The sequence below is a fragment of the Galleria mellonella genome, unplaced genomic scaffold (genome assembly GCF_026898425.1).
Source record: "Galleria mellonella isolate WM207_F2 unplaced genomic scaffold, CSIRO_AGI_GalMel_v1 utg116, whole genome shotgun sequence".
Classification (NCBI taxonomy): Eukaryota; Metazoa; Arthropoda; class Insecta; order Lepidoptera; family Pyralidae; genus Galleria; species Galleria mellonella.
Genome location: NW_026441978.1, coordinates 4,069,496 through 4,082,056, shown reverse-complemented (window position 1 = coordinate 4,082,056; position 12,561 = coordinate 4,069,496). Strand labels below are relative to the sequence as shown.

The following is a 12,561-nucleotide window of genomic DNA, read 5'->3' as shown; positions in this document are numbered from 1 at the left end:
TGCAGTTAGGCTTTGATAACGTTTTAAGAGTTCAACCTAACAAATACTTCAAGTTAATTTAATATCGCATAATTTACTACTACATAATTTTTTTTTATTTTATATTTTAAACATAGCATATTATAAGTGAAAACCAGTAATGGAAAACGAAAGTGTTATATTTTTTTTTATACCACCGCCCACCTGATAGTAAGCGGTTACCGCAGCCTATGAACGCCTGCAATACCAGGGGTATTACGCGCTCATTACCTACCCTGAAGAAACCTCTTTATCCCCCTTTTGAAGAACGCCATGCTGTAGTCTAATAAAACCCCATGTTATAGTTCTAACGTAAAATAATTTATAACATTACTAGCTTATACCCGCGACTTCGTCTGCATGATCAGCTTATTTTCACTGACCAAGATAAAAAGTAACCTATGCCCTGTTCTATCCCATATAGTATGTATATACCAAATTTCAATGTAATTGATTAAGGTATTAAGGTTTACGCACTGTGATGCAACAAACAAAATTTTTCCAAACGATTCAATTTGAACAAATGAATTCACTTTCACATCTATAATATAACCCAAATTGTAATGTTTGTAACACATTGGACGATGTTCAACATATGATATCCAAATGTAGAAAATAAAAGAAACAGAAAGAGAAGCCTTGATCTATATCAAAATAAAGTCTAAATAGACGAGATACTAAATTATCTGAAATGGCAAAATCTTTAATTGCTATATTTCTGTTTCAATGATGAATATTAAAATATAAAACTAAAGTTTGAAATACTAAAGTTAAGGTATAATAGAGCTGATATATCCTTAAAGGAAAAAAGCCTCTCAATGAAGAAAATTAAAAAAATAATCTATAATCATCATCATCATCATATCGGCGTTTAACTGTCCACTGCTGAACATAAACCTTAAAACTTGGGGAGTTTTGACAGTAGTTGCCATACTTAGCAAGCGGATTAGCAACCGCCGTTAGGCTTTAGAGATGTTTTAAGAACGATATTTAAGACGCTGCTGTCCGTCCCTTGCCCTCCCTTAGTCGCTTCTTACGAAACCCACGGGAAAGGAAGTGGTGGCTTATTCTATGCCTGGACCACATAGCCAGATATATGTAATCTATAATATTAGTAAGGACTTGCTAATTGAAGCGTTAACTTTCAGAAATCTTTCTGAATTTGAATATTTTATATTTTAAAACGTATCAGTTTATTTATATTGCCATAGTAGGCCATGGTGTTAATAATTAATAACCCTTTAACTTCGGAAGGGCTTTCCATTATTAACGCCACAGTCTACTGTGTACGGAATTTCAAAGCAAACAACCGGATATTTGTTTACCTTCTATTTCATAATGAACGTTAAATGAAAAGTAATTTGGTTTGAAAAATCAAAAGGAAATTTAGCTTAAATTAACTGTCAAATGACTAATTCTAATTCAAATCATCTTTCTTCAAATAGACTTGTATATAAGCAATTTTAAATCGCCATTTTTTTACATCTACTGCAGTATCATTGCACACCTAAATACTTTTGTTGAATAAATATATATATGAATAAATATATGGTCAAAGTATATTGCTCAAATTGTTAACAAAAGTGGTTGTTTCCCACTTAGAGTAAGACCTAAATCGTTAACACACTTCGAAAGAATTTTTCTATCCCCGAAACTAAATATTTTCGTCAAAGAAGTATGGGTTAAAAACGACAAAAAAAATTTGAATCTTTCATACCAACACAGCACGATATATTTATCATATTCCACACCCGATGCTAAATAATACATATTTATTATAGTTTTATATATTTATTGAAGATTATGAATTTTTGATCGCCGAAATATATCACATATTTTTACAAAAGCCTTTTGCTTAGGCACCTCTGTTTCATTCGTGTTTCTACCGTGAAGCAATTATGTTTACATGGCTGTGTTTCGATTTGAAGGGTAGGATATGGCAGTGATTTTACAAGATACAGAGGAATAACACCTAAGTCCTCAGGAATGACAACGCATGGGGAGTATCATGGGCGAAACAGTATACTCTGTTATGTCCATAGTACAGCTCATGTCTATAGGCTACGGTTACCACTTTCCATCAGATAGGTCGTCAGCTTGTTAGCCATTCTAAGTTGCATAAAAAACTGTAGCATAAGTAGATTTGTAATTTTCCGTGCTCTTAACGATTTAATTTTCACCTTGTAAATCTTATGTATTTATCTATTTTAAATAATTAATTTGAACGTTATTATGTATGACGTAAGCGGCTGTCGGTTTTTAAATCCCCAAATGCAGGGTTAATAAGATTTAAGAGCCTTCATACCGAAGTTTACCGAAGCGTGGCAGCATTAAAATTACCCAATTTCTTCCGGATTTTAGATGAAAATTAATCTTGATGGTGATGATGATACGGCCATTAACTGTCCACTGTTGAACACAGGCCTCTCCCTTGGGAGATTTTGCCAGTAGTTTCCATGCTCGGGCAAGCGAATTAGCTACCGCAGTTAGCCTTTGGTGATGTTTTAAGATAGACGCTGCTGCCCGTCTCTCATCCTCTCTTAGTCGTCTCTTACGATAGTCACGGGAAAGGAAGGAATGGTCTTTTCTATGCCGGGACCATACCGCTAACAACACACAGAAACTTTCAACTTCTAACATAATTTGCTATAACTGAACAATTGGATTTCACACAGTTCATTACGTAAAAACGTTTACGATGTTGGATAATAGAGCGTAATTCAAGAGTTGTAACTAAAACGAATAAGTATATATGTTTATAGCTTCCTAACAGGCGAACTTACCATAACATGTTCACAGTATTTATTAAATTAAGCGTTACTCTCACTAACACTTACGATTCTAATCATTGTTTAGGGTTCCGTACCAAAAAGTTTAATGAAACCCTAATGGTACAACTTTGTCTGTACCCGGTCGTCACAGCGCTATATTTGAACCACTATAAAAATATTAGAATAGTTTTTTTACATATTGGGGCAACTTATATTTTAATTTGATAGTTTTGCAAACTACTGTTTTATGGACCTTTTTTTATTTTTTTATGCAACTTAGAATGGCAAACAAACTGGCCCACCTGATAGAAAGTGGTAACCGTCGCCTACAGACATGAGCAGTATCATGGACATAACAGAGTATACTGTTTCGCCCATGATACACCGCATGCGTTGCCATTTCTGAGGACTCAGGTGCCTCTATACCCTTTAATTCACCTACATCTATATGTACAATTTTAACTTTAATCTATTAGAAGTTCTGTCATGTTTGTTTCTGTGTAATTGGCTCACTGATCTATATTTGTTAAACATTCTGTCTTGGACCAAGTCCTTTCCAAGATCTAATCCCTTTATGGACTCCTGCACTACAGGTTCGCCTAGTGCGGACTCAATTGTACTCGTATTGTATATTCCTTGTGTAATATGTATATAAATAAATAATGTAAATAAATATATATAAATTTAGGTTTATTTATATTAATGCTTAGAATAAAAGTTTTACTGTGATATCAAATGTAATTTTATTAGTAGATTCAGAGAAATGACACCTTAGAATCGACCTTATATTTCAATGAAAATATTGTTTCCAGGTCTGAATTTGAAATGCGGTGTCACACTCTAAAACTTTTCTTATTTTAATATAGATATATGTATAACCATAGACATAGGTAGAAACAGATGCGGCAAGTGCCTCAACTTATATGAAAACTAAGCGTGTCACTACTGTACAACTTGTCTTGATGTTACAAAAGTTATTTATTGATAGCAAACTCCTTCCGAACTAGACCCTTCCGAAAATGTCATTTGTAATCCGATTGTCGTGTCAATTTTCTAAACTTTTATCGACATAAATTTTATGTTTTGGCTCCATTTATTTAAAGCTAAAAATTAATACGTAAAATATTGTAAGTAGTTATAACAATCTAAACTCGAATGAAATAGCAGTAATGAAACTATGGACCAATCGAAATTCTTAGATTAATATTACCACAAAAAATAATTATTTACCTATACATGTATTTATTCAGCGCTAATACCTAATATTATAAATGTAAAATATTGTATCGAAAGATTTTTGGATGTTCGAATGAAATTTTCCCATTTTCATCTATTAAAAATATCTACGCACAAAGCCACGGGGCAAGGCTAGTTTAAAACATGCCTTCGTCCATGCCTTTACCAAATATCTATCACGAACTTAATTCCCGTCATGCGGCACAAACAGAATTCAAACAGTACGAGCAATAAGGTTGTGCAGTTTACCTTGTACACGTGGGCTCACCGTCTAATCATAATGTATTGCGTGCTCCCGAATAAGGCTATTGTACATAACCTCGGAGCCGCCTTGAGGACGGAATACATTCGGAAATCCGCCCGAGCGCCCACACTTGTATGGCCAGCTAAATACAAATTTATTGTTTCTAATTAAAGTGAAAACTCCTCTTTTGCTTGTCTACAATTTTATTTATTCATTTCAATTCATTTATTTATTTAATTTACTTTACATTGGTACCAAATTATCTTTTATTATAATTAACATCCTAAACATGTCCTGCCGTTTCTGTCATATTAATATGTAGTTAATTCATCATTCTTATACATGAAGTCAAATAAATCTATACTTATAATAAAACTGTAGGGAGGTCAATTATGTACATGAAATATATTTCCAAAATAACTATCAGGAGGTGATTAGTGATCGATACTGATGCCAAAAATGCAATCAGTAAAATTTTTGTCTGTCTGTCTGTATGTTCGTTATAGAAACAAAAACTACTCGACGGATTTTAACGAAACTTGGTACAATTATTCCTCGTACGCCTGGGCAGGTTATAGTATACTTTTCATCACTCTACAAACAATAGGAGCAGAGCAGTGAAGGGAAATGTTGGGAAAACGGGAGAAGTTACTCCATTTTTAAGTTTCCGTCGCGTGCGCAGTCTTAATGGCTGCTTTTTAAAATGTAAAAATGTCCATCCATGCGAAGCTTGGACGGGCTGCTAGTATTAAATATTATAATAACAATATTTAGAAACATAAATATTACATTGCGAAAAAAATGAGTTATGTCATATTTATATCACGTACTTATTTTGTACGTTTAAATATTATAATAAATTGTATATTTTTAAATTGATTATTTTTTAATTTTCTAAAGTACACTGCCGTGCAGTGTACACTTTTTGAAAACAGTGCTATTCTTTGTTGAGGAACATGTAGTTTGTATTTATGTCTACTTCTACTTCCTTTAATATGTCAGTTACTTTTAAATAAATATGAATATTATTAATAAATATGTACATTTTGTATACATAAAAGGAGAATTGTAGGAAGGATTTTAAGTTTTCTTAATAAAGGTATACAATTCTCCCCATAATATACTCCACAAAGCGATCTAATAATTTTTTTTTTTTTTGGTGTTTTAAATACTTTATCAATTCTACGGAATTTAGGTACGTATCATGTTAATAAATATAATATTGTGATCTGTTTGGTTAAAATATATGAAATATTATCAAATATTTAACTGATCCAATTTTAAGACTGTTAATGTCCAATAGTAGAACAAATTAAAAATCGATTAATCTATTAAATGTTTCGATTTATTACTAATTCCATGTAGATAGTGTTTTGTGTGATTATTTCAACAAAAGATGATTGGCTTTCCATTAAGTTAATAGAACTGTTCCCAATAAATATACTACAGTTTTGCCTTATTTGCTTTGCCAGTATTTGCCACGCTTGGCAGACGAGTTGGCAACCGCAGTTAGGCCTTGATGATGTTTTAAGAGAAACACTACCGTCCCTAGAACATTAAAGCCCCTTAGTCGCCTTACGACTCGGAACACCCACGAAAAAGGAAGGAAATGGAAAAGGAATAATTAGAAGATAAATTTTATTAGCCTCTTACCGGTCAGGAATACGTTAAAAATAAAATCGTTGAATATTTTATAATGATTAAAATTAAATATTTGTACCAAGTAACAAGAATCTAGACACGACTAATACAATAAGTAATTCCACAATTATTTTCTCATCTAGATATTTCATTCTCTTGAATGTTCTTTTTAAATTTATATTTTGCTCTCGAGGTTTTTGACGGCATTCCGAATTAATTCCTACCTATTTAAAACCATCCTAATAATCCATTTTTTGTCAGCTAAATTCAAGCTGACGGCCATTTCTCTTTCAGGTCAGGTCTTAGGTCTTTTATGTTGAGGTAATAACTCACTAGGCCTCGATGCTTCCAGGCAATCTAACGAACCTAAAGGGCAGTTCCCCTTTCATAATCACCGTATCATTACCAAAAGACGTGACCGTTTATCAAATCAAGTAGCTCACAAAAACATAAAAAAAAACATGTCAATCATAGATAAACTAGACCAACCATAAAACAACTAGTCATAGATAACCTAGACCAAATGTCAAAACAAATCCGAAATAAATCCTTCGTAAGCATAACGAGATTTTTATCATTCATTGGCATTTCCAATGAGTATTAAACTCTATATTTATCCGAAATAATAAATCATTTGTCAGATAAATATCGTATTTTATAACCGTACGCGCACAGCACAATCATTTAAATTTCGCCCATCTGTCTGTTTGCAGCAAATATTGAATGACATTTTAAAATAATTAAAATACACCATCAATAATGCCATCCATCTTCCATGCATCGGACATTTCGGACTGATATTTTTCCGCAAAAGTTAACTATATATTCACTTTCATTCATTTATCATGAGTTATGACACTGTTGCATGCCATTATGTAGTAAAAACTTATTTGTAAACCTTTTTTTACAAAAATAAATAACCGGTTTATACTGAACACATTTTTTGTAAGAATTTACGACATTGGGTAAACTTTTCACACTACATTTTTATTTGTATTTTATAGCTGACTGACTATCAAATATATTTAGGTCATAGGAACACGACGACGGGATATAACCTGTGAAATTATATGAAATAAAATTCAAAAATATTTTATTTATTTATTTATTTAACACTTTATTGTACCAATATTAGAGAATCTTGAAGAATTTTCAATAAGCATAGTATAGTACAAAAGGTAATTTTATGTTTTATATGCGTGCGTGCGTGCGTGCGAGCGTACGAGCGTGCGTGCGTGCGTGCGTGCATGAGTGCGTGCGTGCGTGCGTGCGTGCGTGCGTGCGTGTGTGTGTATACAATACTAATATACATATAAAAGGCCTAAGTTATTATAATTATGTGTTTGGAATAAATCAAGATAACTAAAAAATAAGGAAGGAACCATTATTAAGGCCTTTCTCTGCAGCAACTAGTCTAAAAGTAACTCCAACTTACTGCCTCATCGTTTCACTTCATCTCCAAATATTTAAATACAAACATACTCGTATTAAGGAATATTTTCAGAAATGAACAAGTAATAGCTAAATCATAAATAACTCTAACCATGATTCTGCCATTTGTATTTCTTAGAATTGACTAAAATTCACTGGTTCGTCGTATTACTTAATATAATATGCTGTTACTTTATTAAGTATATATTATAATTTACAAATAAGGAAAACGAACAGCAAGAAAATTAGAATGTACAACAAAAGGCTATTTACAACCAACTTCAAAAAAAAGAGGGCCTCAATTCGGTTGTATTTTTTTTATATTTGTTACCTCATAACTCACACATAACAGACTATACATAATCAGTTCTAAACGGATTTGGATATTTTTATCTAAAAAGATGTACATACACATTGGTTTCATAGAAATGTTGACAAAAGTCCGTCAATAGTTTAGTTTCTAAGTCAAAATAACTGGTTTTCTCTGAATTGAAGTCGGTTTTTTTTTGTGGGACCACAATCTTTAATTATCAGCAATAAACATTGAATTAGCGTTATTGACATTTATTTATTTATAAATTGCTCATCACACTTACAGTATCCCAAAACGTGTAGTAACCCATAGGTTTATCTTACAAACTTAAAAAATTTTAAACTTTTGTTTTTAATTATTTGCATATTTTATAATTTTTTAAATAATATTTTTTTTTTTTACTTTTGTTTATTTTCTGTTTTTTTTATAATTTCTTTTTTTTCTTTAGAGTTTCAATACGGCGCGCTCCTCGATGGTTGCGGGGGGGAGCTGCCGTCGCTAAGCGCTTGCGCTCCGCTCCCCCCCAACCTAGATAAAGCAACACGGCGTCAACAGAAGGATGCGCGCGCGCAACAAGACAAAATTGCTCAAGTTAACATACATTTGCATGGTATTTTTTTTTTATGTTTTATTTATTTTATATATTTTTTTCTTAATTTTTCTTTTTGTTTTACATATTCACTGCGTATTATTTTTTCTTAATAGATAATAATACAATGGTAACTCCACCTACGCTATCGGTTTACACTGACAGGGCACCAGTGAGGGATGATAGATGAGGATGAAAGCAAGTCATTTGATCAATCTTGATGAATACATAAAGAATAAATCACGATGGTTTCCAGAAGAAAGCGCATGGAGGTAAACCTAACTGGACATATTGCTAATGATGGGGCAGCTAGTCCCCATTATTAATAATCTCTTCTCCCTCCATCATTGGGATGTAGCACATACAAGAATATTATGTTAGCTGTATCTACAATATTGACACAAATAACGGTATAAAGAAAGCTCAATGATAGTCTCGAAAAGCCTAGATTGTCTTTCAATTCTCACAAGGAATAAATTAAACACCTTGTCATAATTATTATAAAATAAATAGATTTTTCATTAGAACTACATAAATATAAATCGTATCAGCCGATAACTGTCCACTGCTGAATATAAACCTCTGTCAAGCGTGGCAACTACTGGCAAAACCCCACTGCCCCACCTGCAAAGCCTAAGGGCGCATTGGCAACCTTAGGCTTTGCAAGTGTTTTAAGAGAGACGCTGCTGTCCATCCCTCGATCATTAAGTTCTCTCAGTCGCCTCTTACGACACCCTCTGGAAAGAAAGACGTGGCCCATTTTATGCCGGGACCATACGGCGGCCATAAATATGAATAAAATTATATAATAAGCAGACAGCCCACCTAATGCAATGTAGATTTCTCTCTGTCTATACACCCCGTAAGAAACTAAGTATCAAGATAGGTTAATGTTATCTATCAGTATATTTGTTAAAGTTACGTATATATTTTTAATTTTTTTTTTCTTCTTGTTTCAGCATTGTTTGCGGCGGTGGAACATGGATATTTGGATAAAGCGAGAAACATATTGGACTCTACAGATGTGGATGTTAATAGGTAATTTTTTTATTTTTTTAAGTTCTACCCAGACAAAATATACCTTGTTTATACAGGCTATTAGGGTTCATCATGTAATCCACTTTATGGTCTTTGTATCTTAGAAAATTTAGATTAATTACGTCTGCAGTTTCTTAATTTTTATTTTTAGCAAAAAGTATTATTATCGTCATGTCATTATGTATCATAAAGTAATAAAGTTGTTAAATATATGTATTAATTAATTGTCCTCTACATGAACCCTGTCAAGGTTTTGTAAATTACATATTAATTTTTGAATTATAATTATTAAAGTTTGTAAATAAGTATGGATCGTTATTACACAATCAGCCTTATACGACTGGGCAGAGTTGATTGTAATTTAGAACAGAGATAGACCATAGCCTTTTAAGATAGGATACTTTTTGTTCTTATTTACACTGACAAAACGACAAGTATGATTAATGTTCCAATAATCGTAAAAATTATTTTATGACAAGCTGACCCAACAGACGTCTGTCTTATCAAAAAAAAAAAAAACTCTCTGCTAAATTCACAATCATCAAATGCGCGAAGTTATAGTCGTTATGTTTTCTGAAACTTTCCAACTTGCTGCGCAATTTTCTTAATTTCTTCTTCCGTCTGAACGTTTTACAAAGTGTTAGAAAACAAAAAAAGTGATTAAAATCGGTTAAGTCGTTCTCAAATTATGGCGTGACCAAGGGAAAAAAGCATTCATTTTTATATATAAAGTTATATTGGAGGTGTATTTTAATTATTTGGTAGTCACTCTCTTTCATGAAATCCTGTTTGTTACTCTCAGTAGTGTAAATATACGTAAATAAACTATATTATCACTACTGCAGCCTCAACGCTGACGGGCTGTCACCCCTGGACGTCGCCGTGCTGTCCAGCAATCGACCTCTTGTCAAAATGCTCATGGAGTTTGGGGCCAAGGAAGGCACACAATGTAAGTACAATTATCTATTCTCTTTACATCGCACAAATACATTTCTGTTTTCCAAAGGTCGACTGAGAGAGAACGCTATACAGTACGTCAATTAACGCAACTGATTCCTTAAAACTAGTGTTAGTATTCATTAATGAGGTCTCAAAAAAACTTTTTTTTCCTAGAAAAAAAATATACATATTACTGAAAACTAAAAACTAAATTTGCCCTGTAGTCTCGGCATAGAATTGGCCACCCCTTCCTTTTCCGTGGGTGTCGTAAGAGGCGATTAAGAGAGAACGAGAGATGGCCACCAGCGTTTCTCTTAAAACATCTCCAAGGCCTAACTTCGATTGCTAACCTGTTTAACAAGCAAGGCAACTACTAGCAACCCCCCTTCTTATAGGGGAGGCCAATGTTTTATAGTCTGTAACGTTTCCTTTTACGAAATGTACTGTGTTTCCGACAAAAATAAAAAATACTGTTTTCTTCAAAAGTGAATCACAATCCCTGTGAATAATATATAAGTTGCTAAAACATATGTATGCCGTCACTACCGGAAAACCGAAAACTAACTCTCATTTTCTTGGTTTAACAATAATGTATTGGATTACGGGCTACGCTCCCGAAAATAATGAAAGGGATTGGTACATACTGAATTTAATAATTGAACGTACAGTTACATTATATTCGAAGATACAGTAAATTTTAACAGGAAAAGCGAAATTGAAGTAATTGTCAGAATCGACAAAAATAGTAAATTACATAAAATTTATATATAGACGTTAATATATTTGATATTAATACGTATCCTGTGTGGTCCCGGTATAGAATAGGCCACCCCTTCCTTTCCCGTGGGTTTCGTAAGAGGCGGCTAAGGGAGGGCGAGGGATAGGCAGCAGCATCCCTCTTAAAACATCTCCAAAGCCTAACTGCGATTGCCAATCCCCCTGCCAAGCGTGGTAACTACTGGCAAAACCCCCCTAGGGGGAGGCTTATGTTTAGCAGTAGACAGTTAAAGATTGATAGGTTAAAGGGTGATGATGAAGTAGTAGGTATATTTATTGCGTGAGATGATCTATTCTATGCCGTGTGGTCTCGGCATTTCTATGCCGGATCTATTCTTGGACCACTCCCTTCCTTTCCTGTGGGTGTAGTAATAGGTGACTAAGGAAATCTAATGGTCGTAGGGTAGGCAGTAGCGTCCCTTTTAAAACATCACCAAAACCTAACTGCGGTTACCAACCAGCCCTGAGGATGCCCTGGGGATGTTCAGCGGTGGACTATTAAGAAGTAATATATAATAATAATAAATATATTTATTTTTGATACTGTAATTGGATTTGTACTGTATTTCGGTTTAAAGGGTGGGATATGGCGTGAATTTACTGGGTACAGAGGAATAACACCTGAGTCCTCAGGAATGGCAACGCATAGGGGGTATCATGGGTGAAACAGTATACTCTGTTATGTCCATGGTACTGCTCATGTCTATAGGCGACGGTTATCACTTTCCATTAGGTGGACCGTCAGCTTGTTTGCCATTCTAAGTTGTATAAAATTTTTTTAATTATTTTAGTATTAAATGCACTGCCTACATAATTTTCTGCTTGCCTCATGGTTGACTGGTAGAGAATGCCGTTAGGTGTTATGTCCGCCATATATTTACTTATATAATTGTGCATTGAAATTTAAATAAATGAATAAGTTTTAAAAGTGAAAAAAATAAACATATATAATAATATCAAAGGGAGATTTTGTATAAAAGTCATTTGTTTGATTACCTCTGTCCCACTCATATTTCTGGAGCCAAACTGCTATGCTTTCATGGTCGTGTTTTGATTTGAAACGTGGGCTGTAAGATTACAAAGTATGGAAGAGGTGCAGTTACCAAAACAGGTGGATCTTAAAATAAACTACAACGATTACAATTGGAAATAAAAGGTAATTCAGTAGCATTCGAAATTGATTCTATTTTTAAACGATCTTATATTACTTTTATGTCTTTATTAATATTATAAAGATTTGATTGTTTTTAATGGATTAGTTTAAATACTAATCAACCGATTTTAAAAATTCTTTCATCCATAGAAAGCTAGATTAACAGGTAATAATATGTATTATTTTCGGAAATTCTTTTTACCCGTGAAAAGACGAACCGAATCGCTAGTATGTATTTTATAATCTCATCGCCAACTTTGCACAGATTTGTTTTTTTTTTTCAAACCACTGTATTTTACTCCCATTGATCTTGATTTCATTTCAATTTTATAATGATTAAAGCCAGTGATTGTGAAAAAAAACTTGTTTGACTTATTTGACATTCTTTCTGTTTGCTCGTATCCTTTTGCT

General features: G+C 33.2%; 1 protein-coding gene across 5 annotated transcripts in view; it reads left to right on the top strand.

The window, feature by feature from the left end:
- Nucleotides 1-12,561, top strand: part of LOC113511525 (uncharacterized) — a 371,241-nt gene that overhangs the window by 337,850 nt on the left and 20,830 nt on the right. For 4 of the 5 annotated variants that reach the window (XM_052894558.1, XM_031909263.2, XM_026895154.3 and 1 more), the window contains 3 exons: nucleotides 8,103-8,264; nucleotides 9,203-9,281; nucleotides 10,127-10,230. In XM_052894558.1, the coding sequence (XP_052750518.1) occupies nucleotides 8,103-8,264; nucleotides 9,203-9,281; nucleotides 10,127-10,230 (345 nt within the window). The remainder of the gene's footprint in view (nucleotides 1-8,102; nucleotides 8,265-9,202; nucleotides 9,282-10,126; nucleotides 10,231-12,561) is intronic. The other variant, XM_031909262.2, reaches the window with a different exon arrangement.